The 18,173-nt window shown below is 37.8% G+C and overlaps 1 protein-coding gene across 3 annotated transcripts in view; it reads right to left on the bottom strand.

The window, feature by feature from the left end:
* The window catches only part of GRID2 (glutamate ionotropic receptor delta type subunit 2), a 1,028,529-nt gene that overhangs the window by 417,653 nt on the left and 592,703 nt on the right, over positions 1–18,173 (bottom strand). For all 3 annotated transcript variants that reach the window (XR_009631647.2, XM_060779233.2, XM_060779232.2), the window contains exon 4: positions 12,660–12,865. Coding sequence is in view for 2 of the 3 variants with exons in the window: in XM_060779233.2 (XP_060635216.1) it covers positions 12,660–12,865 (206 nt within the window). In the remaining variant the exon portion in view is untranslated. The remainder of the gene's footprint in view (positions 1–12,659; positions 12,866–18,173) is intronic.

The raw sequence follows: 18,173 nt of genomic DNA, 5'->3' as shown, positions 1-18,173 counted from the left end.
CATATTTGTTATCACTTTATGCTGCTCTGTTTCTCTAGACTTGCATGAACTAATGTCAGTTCCCATTCTCAAGACAGCATGAAACTACAAGAATTAAGTGGGCATATACCAAATTGTAAATGGATCCAAGAACAAATAAAGACTTGAACTGCATGAAGGGTTTTGGGAATTTGGTCCAAGTAAACTTTTCTAGCAGTTTTATTTGATGCCATTAAAAAAGTGGACAGGCTATGTAGATCTATATTTTTTTTTGATGTGAACATATAAAGGGGGGTGGGTACAGATTAGGAAATATGGGAAAACAACATATTATGTTCTGTAAAAAAAGAAGTATTAGCTACTGATCTCCTGACTGAAACAAAGATTTCTCATAATTCTTTAAATTCATAGCACCCATTATCTGCCACATCTAAAATATACTCATAAATCTTTTAAGAATTTAGATTAATGATCTTCCAAAATATTATCCTTGCAGTACACCTTCCATTTCTTTCCCTACTAAGCTGGACAGAAACAAGTTCCAAGAAGAGAGTGCCCTCATACCACTGCATCCCAGCTCTGCCAATATTTTGAATTTTAAAACAAATCAATTCTTCTAATCTATCTCATTTAGCAGAAAACATCTATAAACGACATTAGGACATTAAGAATCAGCCAAAAGTGCTTCAGGTATAAGGAGTAACTTCAGAATGAAACTTAATTAGACATCTACTTTGTATACAAATTAGCAACTCACTATTTCAACATGTATTTTAAAAATAAAACTCCCACATACATATTGTGGGAGAGGAAAGGAAAGTTTTGAATATGCTTATTTGCCCACCCCTCAGTGAAATAACAAAATCAGACAGCTGTGTTGGGATAAACATGGGCAATCTTTATTCAATTGTTACCTATTTAAACTTTCTTCATGAACTGCAACCAGCTAAAAGTGAGGGTTTGAACTTGATGTTCTGTAAGCCGAGGCAGTAACCATATCAGACCCACTCCTCAGCTGACTTGAATGAGACACCTGAGTTCTCTGCAGAACTCACAATGAGTCATAACCAAGGCAACTGCTTAGGGAAGCTGCATAGAGTATTCAAACCCCAAGTTGAGAGACTTTGGGGGTTAGAATTCCTCCGTGGCTCCAAGACCATTTTTGTTCTCCCCCACCTCAGTTGCATGAACTCAGTGGTGCATGTTCCCATTCCTGGCCTTCCCCAAAAGGGGTGCCTTAGGTGCACACTGAGATGTAAATTGCATTCCCATATTCTGCCACAAGCATCATGGCTGGAAGGGGAAACCCAAAACTGGAGACATTTGTACAAAGTGCATACACTGGGAGAACACATACAAAAGGATATGTGCTTTTCCATGCAGGTTTGTCTTTCTTTTTTCTTTTTATGAAAAAAGTTTATGCAGAAATTGGAGATAATAAACTTCAAAATCTTTCAAAGACTGGGAATTGTGATTCAAGAATGAGCTGAAGGTTACTTCACAGGATATGTTTTATTTAAATTCCTGATTTTATCCAATTTATATGAACAAATGGGGTTTCTATGGAACTGTCTGCTCTGGAGTGTGGTTGATGCTCCTTCTTTGGAGGCTTTTAAACAGAGGCTGGATGGCCATCTGTTGGGGGTGCTTTGATTGTGATTTTCCTGCTTCTTGGCAGGGGGTTGGACTGGATGGCCCGTGAGGTCTTTTCCAAATCCATGATTCTATGAGAATGGAGAAATGTCTCTACTGAAGAAGAGATATAACACTGGCTCATGAAAATCAGTCATGTTTTTCCCATATTTCCTCAACATTTTCCATGCTAATGTGAGAGGGGCTTTAGGAAATCATCCAATGTCTGGACATTTTACCTGAAAATTTCAGGAGTGCATAAAATATCTTTACAAATTACTAAATCTCTCTAGTAAGATGTAAGGTACATCCTCATAATTATTTCCTACAGTGGCATACAAATTGGAAAAAAGCCACATGGACTGAGTATAAATGTTCTTATCTTGCCCACAAATATCACCGAGATTCTAGAACGTATTGGAAGAAGCCATGGAGAAAGCAAGAGCCATGGAACTGTAATAGAAAAATGTAATATTCTGCCACCAAGTGTGGGAGAATATTTCATAAAAGAACATCCTTGCCAGATGTTTTCATACTGCTGGATTCTGAGAAAACATGTTGTCTCTCAGCTTAAATATTTTAGTTAGCCTCAAGACAAAAGTTTCTATAGTTGCCATGAAAACAGGCTTAATAAAAGCTGGGTGGCATACCAAGTTCGGCCAACTGGCAATATGAGCTGCTGAACATGGTCACCAAGCTAGATGATTTTAAAGAAGCATTTGATGCATGGACAATCAGGCTCTAAGTAGTAATACACATGAGGTTATATGTTCTCTGTAAGACCAAGGGCAGCATGCTTCTGAATACTCATTGCCAGGAAAAACAGTTTGCTCGTATACATAATATTTGGCAAAGAGGATATGGAATGAGATAGGTCTTTTATCTCTCCCACCAGGGCTGTTCTTCTCTTTTTTATTGGGGAAACCACCTGTTTTTCTATATAATGCCCTGGGAGTGATGAAGTATCATCACCAAGTGCCTATCCAGGGGAATTTGTTGCCTTATTTGTTGCTCCAAAGCATGTTGAAGTTATCTTGCCATGAGGCATTTGGCCATGCCATAGCCACATTTTGTAAAAATTAGGATAAAAAATGGGAGGAAAATTAAAATGTCTTAGATTTCTTTGCCGAAAAATCTTCCATATTTACATTAAAAATAGCATGGGTCTGTTTATGGGTCTGTTGAGCCATATATCACGAATAGGAATTTAATCATGATGCCATATGAGTTCCTCTATCCTAAAAAAACGAATGATAAGAAATCATTACAGCTATGACTAAATTTATCAGTAATGTATTGAGCCTGTCTTATAGGATAATAAAAGTAACAGAAAGCAGAATACAAATCTATGGACCTCATCACATGGTGTTTGAGCATGCCTTTTAGAAGCTTTTCTGATAGGATCATCACATGCCACTCATACCATACCACTCATAACCTGTGGAAACCTAGCTGAAAAGTGTATGCAGCTCATTGGTTTTGAAAGACATGTGTCGATATATTTCACCCATTACTTTTTCTCACAGTGCATATCAGAGGAAGAATTTTAGGTGTGATGGCACCCATGTGCAGCTCAATGGCTAGGCTGATTACATGCCAGGATGTGGCATTCAGTGGATTCTTTGGGGGCAGTCTGCTTCAACCACCCTAGACCCCTTTGAATTGGCTGGCAGCAGTCTTAAAGTAACAGTTGGGGAAATACTCTGAATAGAGCATTTCAGGTTTCTGCTTTTCCCTTCACTTGTTGTTTAAAATGCAATTGAAGAGCTATCTCTTCCGGCAAGCCTATCAAGTTTATTTTGACTTTTGACTTTTAATCTGCATTTTATGGGCAAATTTTAATCTGTTTTTACCTGAGTATGTTTGGTATATGTATTTTAATAATTTGTTTTATCTCACTGTTTTAACAATGTTGTATCCCACATTGAGCCACAAGGAGAGGAGGGGTGATAATAATAATAATAATAATAATAATAATTATTATTATTATTCATTATCTCAGCCACCCACATGCAAAGTTTTGAATTTTGGATTTCTGGATAAGTTATATTTAGCCAGAAATGAAATCATCTATGACACTTGCAAAAATATTAATTTTCTCTGATATAATTAGACATTTCCAGAAGTTCCTTCCCTTCAGAATGCGAATAGGATTTCTTTTATCATGTATCACGGCACCTGCACTGAAAACTGACATTATAATTGCAGAATATATTTCACAAGAAGAAACTGGCAAAATCAACTCTTGTTATTCCTATGAAATTCATGGGATCACCATAAGTCAATGGATGATTAGAAGGCATGTACATAATTGTTCTGAAACTCTTTGTGTCACATATACTGCTTCAGTTGTTTGGAAATCTCATAGTGCTCTCTCAGAAGTGCTAATGACATTATACCCCCTAGAATGCTTAGGGCTGCAGCAAAAGAACACCCTTGAACTATAACTTTACTGCACTCCTTATATAGTTGAGAGCACCCTTACACTTAGCTGTTGGTGCCTTAGAGACCACAACATACTTAGCACTTCTGGGAGGCTTCCTGGATAATATTAGATATAGAGAGATGCTGCTTGGGGCATCCACGTTAGATTTTATATTAAGAGAGAAAAGAAAGAATGCAAACATTAGCAAAATATCATTTGGAATAGATATGGGGCAATGATGACTTGCCCATGTTAGACTCCAAGAAGTTGGTTTCTAGAGATCATCACAAGACAGTGCAGCACTGAAGAAACTTAGCTAAGCCATATGGATTCTGGAATAATATGGTATGTAACACATTGCTAAATAACCATTTAAAGGTAATTTATTTATTTATTTATTTGATGCACTTATTAACCGCCATTCTCAGCCCATAAGGGCGACTCATGGCGGTGTACAGTACACATAAAAGACAATTACAAAAAAGCCAGTTTCAACAACATATAAACTATACAACAATTACAATTAATGTTCCAAAGCATAACTTCTGAGGACATATGTATGGAATTGCTCTTTTAAACTGAATTTTTTTTCAGCAATCACTGAAAAACAATACTTCTAGAATTCTTTATTCCATACTCAAAGCATTATTGCCTTGCCAAAAGTCTCAGTGAACAGAAAGATTTTGTATTGCTGTTGTGTGCTTCAGGGCCCATCTACACTGCCATTATAATGCAGGTTGTAAACTGGATTATATGAGTCTACACCAGTGGTTGCCAACCTACAGATGTTTTGGACTTCAATTTCAAGAAATCCAGGACAGCTTGTTAGCTGCTAGGAATTGTGGGAGCTGAAGTCCAAAACACCTGGAGGACAAAAAGTTGGAAACCACTGGGCTACACTGACCATATAATGCAGTTCAATCTGCATTATAATGGCAGTGCAGATGGGGCCTGAGTCATTCTGACTTATGGCAACCATAAGTCAAATCTATCGTGGGGTTTTCTTAGCATAGTTAGTTCAGATAGTGTTTGCCTTTGCTTTTCTCTGAGGCTGTGATAAGGTCAGAGAGTGTGTTTCCATGGCTGAGCAGGGATCCAAACTGTAGTGTCTAGAATTGTAACTTAATGCTCAGTGGAAGAAATGTCATAGACCACCATATTCATTTACCCAGAGTCAATATTATAATATATAATAGAATTAATAAATTCTGACTTAGAATGTAGGACAGTTCTAAAATCCTAAGAACTCAAAATACTTGTTATATATTTCCTTTTTAAATACTGAACAGCATGGCTATCTTTCCCTGGTGATTGTTTTCTCTTTGATTGATGTTTCTGAATATGCTCATTGTGACTTCAAAAACCACATGTTGCAACAGTGCTAGGGTGTCTAGCTTTGAGTTCTCTCTCCTTGCACCCCCCCCCCTGCCCAATAATTGCCATGCCTATCTATGTGTAACAGTAATATTGTTAGTAATTTCTGAGCCATGTCACATACTTATTATCTCACTAGAAGGAGCTGTCAGTAAGAATCTAAAATTCCTGACAATCTTTGTTTCAAATGCAGTACAGTTGGCCTGCCACAGATTTGATTATTTGCTGCTGTATCCACTTCTGCCCTATACCAATTTTAACAATGATTTTGATAACACCAGTATTACTGGAAGGATATCAAACTGGTTGGACCCAGCTGAACAAGTGTTCCCTTACTAATTTGTGTAAAGAGAAATGAGAGAATGAGGATGAGATGGCAGGAAGGTACAGTGCATATCCTCACTAACTTGCTCATGCGCATGTGATGGAAGGGAAGATGATGGGATGGGAGTATGGAGGGCACACACGTTTTCTCACTTACACTCAAGAAAGGTGACAGGACAGGGAGAAAGAGGGAAGGCACATATTTGCTCATGCTCATTCATGTGGGCAAGAAGGAATGGAATAGGCGGAACAAAAATGCATCTAGGGAATTCTCTCACTTTTGTAGATGGGAGGGGAGATGAAAAAGACAGAAGAAGGTATCACACTTGCACTTGTTCACCTGCATGGGTGGGGAAGAATGCACCTAGAGATATTTACATTTTTCCACTTTTGTAAGGGTACTACACCTCTAGTGCCCATTAAAATGGAAAGTAGCTGCCCTTTTCTATGTGTGTTTTTTTAGATTGAGATTCAAAGCATCTAGAGTCCTGAACAGACTCCCCCCACCCCACCACCAAAAAGCCATAAAGAACCAATTCCCTGCTAGTTACCAACTCAACTGAAGACAGTTTTAAAAAGAACACACTAAGCTACCAATTAAGAAGCCCCTGGTGGCGCAGTGGGTTAAACTACTGAGTTGCTGAGCTTGATGACCGAAAGGTTGCAGGGAGCGGTGTGAGTTTACGCTGTCAGCCCCAGCTTCTGCCAACCTAGCAGTTTGAAAACATGCAAATGTGAGTAGATCAATAGGTACCGCTCTGGTGGGAAGGTAATGGCACTCCATGCAGTCATGCTGGCCATATGACCTTGGAAGTGTCTACAGACAACGCTGGCTCTTCGGCTTAGAAATGGTGATGAGCACCAACCCCAAGAGTTGGACATTACTGGACTTAATGTCAGGGGAAAACCTTTACCTATCCTTTACCTTAGCCACCAACTTAATTGTCTATTAGGGTGGTTTGGAAAAAAGGAAAATCCTTATAATCAATATGTACACTCTACTGAGCTCTAAGAAAAAGGGCAGTAAATTAAAAGTAATAACTACATTTGTCAAGACCTTAGACAAGTGAGAGTGTTGGTTTTTCTAGGCCACCAACTTAATTGTCCCTCTGCTTCCAATATTTTTTATCATTTCCATTGAACTGTACAATTCTGCTGCTTTTAGCTCCCCTCTTAGCAATATATTTTGCACATCGTTTGTTCTGGGGGACACAGGAGGACAGTATGGATAGCTTATGAAGTGGTCGGGGACATGTTTTTGTTTCTGTGCTCGTACTCATTACAATTCAAAATACCAGATAAAGATGCAACAGTATTTGCACCATGAGGAATGAGGTTTACAGAGTAACATCCTCTGGCCATCTTAATAAAGATAGTGTGCTGACCTTCCCTTGCTCTCTCCACCCAGGAATGAAGAAGGTGGTGCATGGACATCAAATAATGCAACATGCTACATTTGCAAGCTGCTTGTACTAAGGAAAGGGAATATGATTGTAAGGAAACACTAACAGAATATATTACCATGGGGAGATAACAATTGCAAGCTCTGTTTCTGTAAAGGACATAAGAGAAATGGTGGGTTGGCATGACATTTTTATTAGCTTATTAGTATTCAGAAGTTCAGTTTGTACCATTTGCATTCTACTGAAAAAAATTAGAGCTGAGTCAAAAGACAAAACAGGTCAATTCCATTTTTAAAAAATGCAAGAATATATCTCGATGGAAGGTCATGATGGAACAAAGCATGACCATACAAGTGCACCAAATAAAGGAAACATAGAAGGAGCTCCTCTGAACCTATAAATCGAATAAAGAAACTAAGCTTAACCAGCCCTTGCCTCTGCTTTTCAAACTGAATATATTAAGGAAATACTCATTTTCGCAGTGCCACCAGCAGCATCAAAACAAACTACATGCTATTTAAGTTTTGATTTTAATGACTAGCCAAGAATAAATGAGTAGTTATTTTTAGATTCATTGTTGGTGGTAATGTTTTGACTATTTTTCCATAAAATTGCATGATTCATGGAAAGGTATAATAGGACTGTAGGACAGATAAGGGAGCAGGGTTCAGCAACCACTTGTCACACTAGTATGAACTGCTCAGTGTTCGTGGTTGTGAAAAGAAAAAAATAACTGTGGCTGCTGAAGCTGTGAAAGATGTGATGCATGGGAGAAATAGGCTGCTCAGAGGTAGTACATGTTGACTACCTTCTCTGACTACCACTGAAAAAAGAACATCTATTAGAATAGTGGACCAATGGTAGTCTGGTTCCTTCTCTGAAATGAGGTGAAACAGACAGGAAGAGATCAATCAAACATCAAAAGGTAAAATGCAAACCTTGAATGACCTCTTCCAGACCTGTGGAAACATCTATGTTCCTTGCTTATATGATATCAGAAAAAGAAATTAGGCAGATTGATACTTAGACTCTCTCTTAAGTATGCCGGCCAGAGATTTGGAATCTGGACCCTTGGCAGGTAGGACTGCCCTATTAGTGGCTTTACTTTTAAAAGGTGATGGTTTGGTATACTTTGCTGTAAACAAGTGGGGTGCACAGGTTTTAACTAAATCCAAATATGAATTTATTAAAAAGCAAGCAATAGGTGAAAGCTATCATCCTACATTCACTGTAAATTACATTGCATGCATCATTTATTCTTAAAAGTTGGGACAGAAAATATAGATATTTGTTAAGTTAGAGATCTAATTCTTGACTAAATTTTTCATGAAGGAAGCCATCAGTAATTTTACATTTTTCTACCCTCAATTTGCAAAGCCTATTTCTAATTGGAGAAAAGCTCTAGACAAAATTCACATGTCATTGTTTTGCACAGAAAACTGTTTTTGTGCAGGAAATGACATTTCCTGTACAAAAGGTTGCATTGCTACACAAAAATATTATTTTCTGTACAGGAAATGATTTTCCTGCACAGAAAATGCTGTTTTCTGTGCAGAGCACCAATCATTTTTTTGTTGAATAAATCCCATCATTGCCTGATAATCTCTTGACAATCTCTCTAGTATGCTTTTCTGTAAAATAATTTTACTGCCCATTAGTGAATGAGGTGACTGGGAGATTGGAATCCTCAAAAGCTCAATTAGGCCTGATGGAAGATCAACCAGGAGCTGAGAATTGCCATGTTGCTGATGACCCCCTCCACCCCCCCCCCCCCAAATGGAGATTGTGTTCAAATGGCTGGAGTTGTACAGGGACAATGAAGAACACCTCTTAGAGGAATGGAAATTTTTGTTTTTGGATTAATTAAAGGGAGATATTGGCCAGCCAAGAGCATATTGTCCAGCCTAGTGGGAAATGGGACTAGGCAGATGCCTGTCCCTTTTGGTTATGTGGAAAAGGTAAAATAGTCCCAGTAGGCAGTGTGACACTCCCCTTGAGGGGGTAAAAAGTTGACCTCTATAACAGTTCCTATAGCTTTGAGGGCCAGATGCCTGAAAAAGGTTTGTGTGTGGTGGGGGGGCTACCCTTGGGGCTGGAATTAGTTTTGGGAGGGATCACTTTCAGGATAGCCTTTGAGTGACAATCATCCTAGAGGTGCAGCCATAGAATTTTGTGTGGCCTTGCAATCTGTATTGCTTATATGTCCTGGGAGGTGGTCAGAGGGAGTGACACCTGGCCAAGGGGCAGTTCTCACTAGGTGGCTAATAACCCAAGAATGATGTCTTTACAGTTATGTTAATTCTCCTTAGCGGTGCTTTCATTCACAAGTTATTCCAGAAGTTCTAAACAAATAAATAGGTCAGGAAATGTCCCCTTTGGATCCATTTTCCTGTGTCTTGTCCCTTATTTCATGATGGGAGTCCAAACACAGTTGGAGATGAATTCATGTTGCTGACTGAACATGATGGCTTATCTTTGGCATATTGATCTCAGTTTCCAGTTTATTCCTTTCCTAAGCATGTAATTAGCCTATTGGTTTTTGCCTGAGCCCCGCTGCCTTCTGTGAGATCTTGTGAAAATTTACTTTTAGAATCAGAATATGAGTCTACGCCCTAGTTGTAAAGTCCTTCTGTGGAAGGCAGGGAGGTAAACCTATCATATAGGATAGGAATGATGACTTAACATTGTTAAAGAGATAGACAGAAGGAGAGAGAGGATAAAAAAAGGCACAGAGTTCATCAAAATATTAAAAGGCTATTTGCAAGTATAGATATGGGTGGGCAATATGGTGACACGAAGCTCCAAGGTTGCTTTTATTGCACTTAATTAACACAGATTTTCTAGATCACCAGTTTTCTGATGCAGAAATGCAAACTGCTTGTTTCTGGAAGGTTTCGTGAGTGGCCATTCACCTTTTAAATACATCTTTGTGTCCCTCTGCTCTGCGTAATGCCCAATAACACCATAGTTTTTTAAAAAAACTTTCACTTTTTATATCTACTTCTGGCTTTTTGTTTGGGTTCTGTCACACCTTTTGCAGTCTACATAACCTATAATTGTTCTGTGATGGGAGAAGTTCCCCAGAGGGCTAAAATTGCCCAGCAGACCTATTTTGGTTGTACACTTTTGGTAAAGATTTATTTTTTCAACAATCCTTCAAACAGAAAACTGTTTCAAAAGCATTTCTGGAATTAGGATACCTGGTTATTCTACCAAGCCATCACCAAGGCTACCATTATTAAGTCTAAATGGATAACAATATATTTTGTAGAATAAAAATGGTAATTACCAAGGTGTCATTTTTGAAATCTCTGTATTATGAAAACAAAAGGAATTCTTAGCATTGGGAATATTTGTAAAATGCATTGTGGTAACATTGCTGGTACTATATAAATAAATAGTAGTAATTCAACTTGTGTTTGCTTTGGAAGCAAAACATTATAAATTGGGTGCATTACATTTGATTATATTCAATATTCACTGCAGGTAGTTTGTTATTCCAACTATGTGAAATATGACAAACACCACAGAATATGTAAATAATATAATTCTGCAAAGCATTCTAAATTGTTCCTAATGTATGCATATACACAACACTCCAAAAACAAATTCAAATACACACAGAAAAATCCATAATTTTGAATGAATTAGGATACACTCCCTTGCCCTCTTTCTGCTTCATCAGACTCATTTTTATAAAATAGTGCTTCACCTGACTATTTTACCCATTTATTTATTAAGTATTTATTCACTTCTGTAGATTGCAATGGACCATGTTTAAATTATTCAGTCTATATACATTGGGATAACAGAAAGAGATACCACAAACATTTCATTTTTTATGAGTTCAAGAGGTCACTGGAATGAAGAAAACAACAGGCATTGTTAATCGTAGCCATGTCAAACAAGATTATATGTAGTTTTCAATTACTCTGCTGTGGAAGTTATTGTTAATAGTATAAGAGACTATATAAAGGAATATAAATTAGTATTACTATGCTATTCTAACACAATTGAAATGTATCTGGTTTTTATTAAATCTTATGTGTAGTGATGGTAAATTAACATCTGATATCAACGATTTGGACTTTCCCACAACTTTAGCCAATGCAGGGCAAGGTCACATTACCCTGACCATCCTGTAAAGTGTTTGGCTGTTGCAGTGCTGATCCACCTCTACACTGATCTAAATGGTCAGTGTAAATGGAGCCTTTGTCTATGAAATGTGTTTTAAATTATAGTCACATTGATTAAAACTGGTTTTTAAGTAATCAAACAAGTAAGTAAGGCAAGTAGTTTTTATTCACCAGGTGGGGGATTGTAAGTTTTAAAGGCCTTTTGAAGTGTATTTATTATATTTTAATCAGTTTTTTTACCTTAATTCACACTATATTTATTTGGTTTTTTTTTTTGTATTTCACTTTTTAAAACTATGACCAAAGTTTGTGATTGTTCACCACCTTGAATCCCCATGGAGAAAAAGGCAGAGTATAAATAAAGTAAATAAATACATACATAAATAATAATTCTTTAATCGTTTGAAGACTGTAATAAATTCAGAATTTTTTTTATCAGTCCATAACTCACTTGGACCTATAGCACCAGATTTTTTAAAATTGTGTAATCAAATAAATGTTTGCTAAATGTGAGGTAAAGGAACAGTTCTATTCTTTCTTGGAGGCTGAGACTAGGATGCTGCAGAGATTAGGGTATTGCAACTAGGAATAAAAAAATTATTAAAACTGTCAGCATTGCTACTCAGACATAAGTGCTCTGATAGTAAAAGGATCAGGAGTATCTGATTTCAACTTTACTTGCATGGCACAGCACTAAATTAAGCCATAGTGGAGGTTGCAGACATCATCAGGAACTGGAGTGGGAGGAGCATGTCAGTAATAATATATTTAATATATTAATCATATATATTTAATGCTGCCGTGCTCAATAGTAGGTGGTATTTGGTAGAGAGACTCCACTGACATGATCCATCAACTGTAATGAGAACAGGCCACATGGTTCTGCTGCCAAATGTAAAGTTTCATGCTTTTCCTCTCCCTTCAAAATCATCAAATGTTCTAAGCTGCAGACATAATAGTGTTACAGGTTTCTACTGCTAACCAGACATTTTCAAAGAAACACTAAACTACAACAGTGAAATAAACATAAAGGGATAAATCAAAGAGACAGGTAATTAGCCAAACAATAACCATAAATGCTAATGAGTTCTGAAGTAAATTATTTCACTGTTTTGCAAAAGTACAAGCAAACTCTCTTGTGGTTGCCAAAAGACGTGAATCCCATCATCACAATGTGTTATACTAAGAGCATTTTTATAAAATGTATTTATATAATTAAGAATTAGATATGGTTTTATGGAAGGAAAGGGCAGTGATATGAAATAAAATGAGGTTTTTTTTCTTTTTGGTAAGGGAAACAGAAAACTTTAATCACAAACTTCATAATTCCAGAAAGAATAACATGTTTTAGGTTGAAGAAAATTGTCCACTGATGGTCACACTTACCTCTGCAATGAAAGACTTGGCTGTTGATGGATTCATTACCAGAATGGCCCGTCTCAGAGTATCCCGGTAGCGGTTGAGTTCTTCAATCCGCATGGTGGCAAAGAGCCCTGTGATCATTTTATTGATGTTGTTCTCTACTTTCTGCAGTGCTACATCCATTCCCTGCTGAGATACTTTGTCCAAAAAATCTTGTATTCCACGGATATCTGGGAACATCAAAAGCCCATCAAAATGCTAATTACCATATAGAAAGAAGACAAAACCCATTTTGGCTTATCTGGGAAAAGGTATTCTGCCTCATATCAAGCAACCACCCCCTGAAGGCCACATTAACTTAATATTCATTGGAATTGTTCCTCAACTATGCTCATGACATGTCCTAAAGGGCTAATTTGTGACAAGAAATTTTAGACACTAGTTCATCTTGAATAGAACCATTTAAATTGGTATTTAATTATTCCTGCATGCCTTCACATTTTGCTCATTGCATTGTTCCAGTTTCTGACTAACCCTATGGTGCTCAGAAAACAGTTTCTCATTAAGCAACACCTGCAGAGAAGAGGGCAATAAGTTATCAGAATGCAGCCTACAAGAGTTTTATTTTGTTGACTGTAGCTTAGAAATCACATTGTAACAACACACCTGTCATGGGAGGGGGATAAAATAATTGTTTATTAACGTGAACACTAACAACAATAGCACTCAAAACCATGACAGAGAAAACAAAGATCATGTTGAGTTATTTTGCTAGCTTAAAAATAGTTGTACAAGCAGTTGCAATTTCTGACAATTATATACACGTGTCCCCCTATTTGACTTTTGATGTGGTTGGTAGATATAACCACTGAGGAATGACTGAGCATAAGTCCTTGGTGTGGGTTGTACAATAATAATCATAATAAATAAATTTTTATTTGTACCCCACCACCATCTTCCCAGGGGGACTCGGGGCAGCTCACAGAAGCACTACAGTGTCGCATCTGAACCACAATGCACAGTATACAAGTACAGAAATATAAAATATATAACATAAGTATAAAACAACAATGTACGTAAAATCCCATTGAAATATAAGAATTATAAAATTTCCTAAAATGCAGTAAAACTTGTGAATAAGAAAACTATCAGCAATAAAGTGAGGAGTGGCATAATCGGGTCAATGGGTTGGCCAGAATTACACAGGGTCAAAGGACTGTTGGAAAGCCATGCTTTAAAACATGTCCGAAAGGTTTGAAGGGTGCAGGCAAGTCTAATTTCTTTAGGTAGGGAATTCCACAGCCAGGGAGCCACTACCGAGCAGGTCCTCTCTCTCATTCCCACCAACCGTATTTGAGATGATTATAGGACTAAGAGAAGGGCCTCTCCAGCAGATCTCAATACTCATACCGATTCATAGAAGGAGATGCAGTCTCAAAGATAGGTTGGACCCGAAGCCTATACAACCCATTCTCCAACAATAGGATCAAGTGTAACAAAGCCTTCACATAGTCATACTATGAAAAAAGTGTTGATAGGAACTTGGTCATTGAATTTCTAACTAATCTTAGGATATGAATTTTTAAAAGTATGCCAGAAAGAAGGAGATTTTCAACCTGAATTGGTAGAGAGAAAAGGTCATAGTAGCTTCATGGCACTCCCTGTAAGCACTCAATCAGAGCAAAGGCTGGAAGGTCGTCTGTTTGCATCTCCCCATTATCAGTTTCCCAACCCCTTTACATAAAACTTATCCTATAGTCAATGTTACTTAGATTAAAAAATAATAATATACTTTTTAAAAGTGGAAATAAAGACTTGGAAGCTGGGATGCCTCATAGGGGTGAGATATGGGAAGGAGAAGTCCTTTTCTCCCTGACACACTTTTGATAAGAACTGCTTGTCTGAAACTGCTAGTTACATTTAAGCTTCCCTTAACATTAAAGAAAGGTTCTCTTGAAATGTAAATGGCATCTTCTGAAAGGTAATCTAAGAGAGCAAGAATTAAGGATATCACCTCTATTCCACAGTCCTTAAAATGCCCCAGCATTCAGATAACACAAACATGAACAAGAATATATTCACCGAGTTAATATTAAAACTCATTTACCCTTTATGTGGAAAGCAATTCATTCTTCTGTCCCTTTCTGTTTGCTCAACCTTTCCATTTAGAGAAAGAAATAGCTTTAAGGCATGTATTATATAGATCAAAGTAAAATGATTTGCTATATCCATATGGCAATGTATAGAGGGCCTAAGAAGCTACACTGAAATGAAAACAAAAGTATTTCCAACAAATGCATGAAGACACTAGGCAATTTTATTCATACGCAGCAGTTATCAGAGAGCACCTGTGGATCCCACTGTCGATTGGTCTAATTTTTTTCTTGATTAAAGATCACTAGCAGGCTGCCTTCAACATTAAATAAATGCATGACAGGGTTGCCGTGAGTTTTCTAGGCTGTATGACCATGTTCCAGAAGCATTCTGTCCTGACACTTTTGCCCACATCTATTACAGACATCCTCAGAGGTTGTGAGGTCACACAACAGACCTCACAGCTCCTAAAGATGCCTGCCATAGATGTGGGGGAAAGTGTCGGGACATAATGCTTCTGGAACATGGCCATGCAGCCTAGAAAACTCACAGCATCCCAGTGATTCCAGCCATGAAAGCCTGTGACAAGAAATGCATGATATTTTATGCTTTTCACATCTATATAAATAAAAATGTAATGTTCATTTGTGGGATTAACTCAAAAACCACTGGACGAATTGACATCAAATTTGGACACAACATGCCTATCAAGCCAATGAATGACCATCACTCATAAAACACTGAAAAACACAGTGGAAGGGACTTAAAAGCCAAAGAAGTCAAAAGATGCTACAGTGCATGCATAAAAATGACTGCCCCGGCAAACAACACACACAATAGCATATCCACACTCTCTTCCAGACTACAGCTCTCAGCATAGATAAGGTAGATAGATTAGATAGAGATATGTAGGTAGACTGCTGGAGGACTGCAGGGAGTTGCAGTCCAAGAATAGGTAGAGAAGGAAGAAAGGGGAGAAAGGGGAAGGGAAAGAAAAGTGGGGGGAGGAAGGGAAGAAGAAGAGAAAGAAGGAAAGAAAAAAGAGAAGGAAGGGAAGGAAGTTGAGAAAGAAAGAAGGAGAGAAAGAGGGAGGGAAGGTTGGCCACAGCAACGTGTGGTGGGTACAGCTAGTACACACATAAATGTATTTAGGGAAATAATTTTCAAATTATGTTCTGGGTGTTTCTGGTGTCCCTATTAAACAAACTGACAATTGACAAATAAAAGGTCCTGAATCATGATTACCCCAGGCCACAAGATGATGTTGCAAGAGGCTGAAATGATATATTAACCATAGTTGCACCAAAAATTCCATTCTACTATAAAAGGGGAAGATTACAAAAGATTAAGGTTTTATTAACAGGTTTACAGGTGGGTCCCATGCTGGCACAGTTGGTTAAACCACTGAGCTGCTGAACTCGCTGACTGAAAGGTTGGCGGTTTGAATCCAGGGAGCAGGGTGAGATCCTGTCCTGTTTTACTCCAGAAGCAACTTTACAACACAATCAGAAGTAACTAAAAATAAATTACTTCAGCAAAATACTAATAGTAATGCAAATGGCAGTAAAGGAAACAGAAGATAAAGTCCACAAGCAATGCAAGGTCCTACAGCAGACGTGAAACAAAAGTCTTTGGCAACTAGTCTTCACAGCAAACAGGAGCAAGAGTCTTTGGCAAAAGGCTTGTAGTATACAAGAACAAGAGTCCTTGGCAAGAAGTCTTGTGTAAACCCAATGCTTGAGCTGTAGTATGGAGACTGGACCACAAACACACGGAGTAGGTCAGTTGCTGCCAGTGCTGACTTCTGGCTTCACTGCTAATTTATAGCCCTGAGCTCCCAGCACAGATGTTCCTAGGGTGAGGTCTGATTGCTCAGCATTTTTACAGTGATTCTAGCTGATATTCTTGTTTCTTCTTTTACCCTTTGCCATTCTTGAAATGTAGGGTCTTGTAGTATGCCTTCCTCACCTTCTCTTTCCTCCTCAACATTTGGCCCCAAATCCACAAGTACTACCTCTTCAGCTTCCTGTTCTACCTCCTCCTCGGAAGCAGAAGAATAGTCCACAACAGTTCCCGCTGTTAGGCCCGGCTTTTGCCAACCTAGCAGTTCAAAAACATGCAAATGTAAGTAGATCAATAGGTACCACCTTGGAAGGAAGTTAATGGCGCTTCATGCAGTCATGCTGGCCACATGACCTTGGAGGTGTCTACCACAACACTGACTTTTCAGTTTAGAAATGAAAATGAGCACCATCCCCCAGGGTCAGACACAACGAGACAATGTCAGGGAAAACATTTCCCTTTACATTCACCTTTATCTCTAACCCAGAGATTCCTCCCACTAAGCTTATCCAAAACTATATAAGAACATAAGACCCATGCTGCATTTGAAAAAGGCCAATCAGAGTTTTAAGAGATTCTTATACATGACCTGAATGCAATGCAGGATTTTTCTCATGTTCCCAGGAAGTAGTACTCTGTAACCTTCTCTATTATTTAAGGGAGTATAGTTGCCATTGATAGGCTTGCTCTTAATAAATTTCCCAATAGCCCCCAAATTGGTGGCAATCGCTGCAATGTTGGAAAAATAAATTCTGTATTCTAGTTATGTATTACATTAAGAAAGATGCACTGCTTTCTTACTGATCTTACCCTTCGATTTAGAAATGCAGAAAAAAAAGGTTGCAGGAACATTAAGGTGGTGACTAGCAGGTAGGGAAATATTTGAAATCTACACAAAAAATGTTGGAAAACATGTTTTTGGAGTGTAAAGAAACTGTGATAAAAATAACCCTGGACTGATTAGACTCTTTGCAGTTAGGGATTCATTTGAATGCAGTTGTTTTTGTAAAGAGAAACAGAATTTTCTGTGCTGGAAGCAGCATTGTCTGCATGGACAATACTGTATTTCATTGACTCTAAGATAAACATTTTTTCCATTTAAACATCTTGTTGAATGGGATGTGTCTTAAAATCGTGGATGCTTTTATATGGAAAGAAAATCGCTAAAATCCCTTGTTACTGAATAATCCTTGCAGCCTTGTCTGGTCAATGTGGTGAATGGGATGAACATCTTAGAATAGGAGGATCCACATAACATTTGAGGACATTTTGACATGGAACAGTGTAGCTTAAGATGAAGAACGTAAAAGCCGCAGGTTTAGGAAATTGTGGACTATTGCCACTGCTACCTGCAGATCTGATTTGAAATTGTGTATAAAGATGTTCTAAGGCTCAAGAAAGAATGGACTTCTTTTAAGGAATCAAACGATGTAATTGCTGTATTTAGACAGATACTTCAGCAAGTTTCAAGTAGGACTAAACACTGAATAATAGTTTAACACTGCTAAAGTGCATACTCATTCTAAAAATATACTTCCAAAAGACAGTCAGTGATGCTTAATTGCAGCTCCTATTTAATGTCTAAATCAGGGAAATTAAATT

The sequence above is a fragment of the Anolis sagrei genome, chromosome 5 (genome assembly GCF_037176765.1).
Source record: "Anolis sagrei isolate rAnoSag1 chromosome 5, rAnoSag1.mat, whole genome shotgun sequence".
NCBI classification, from domain to species: domain Eukaryota; kingdom Metazoa; phylum Chordata; class Lepidosauria; order Squamata; family Dactyloidae; genus Anolis; species Anolis sagrei.
This window is presented reverse-complemented; position numbering and strand designations above follow the sequence as displayed.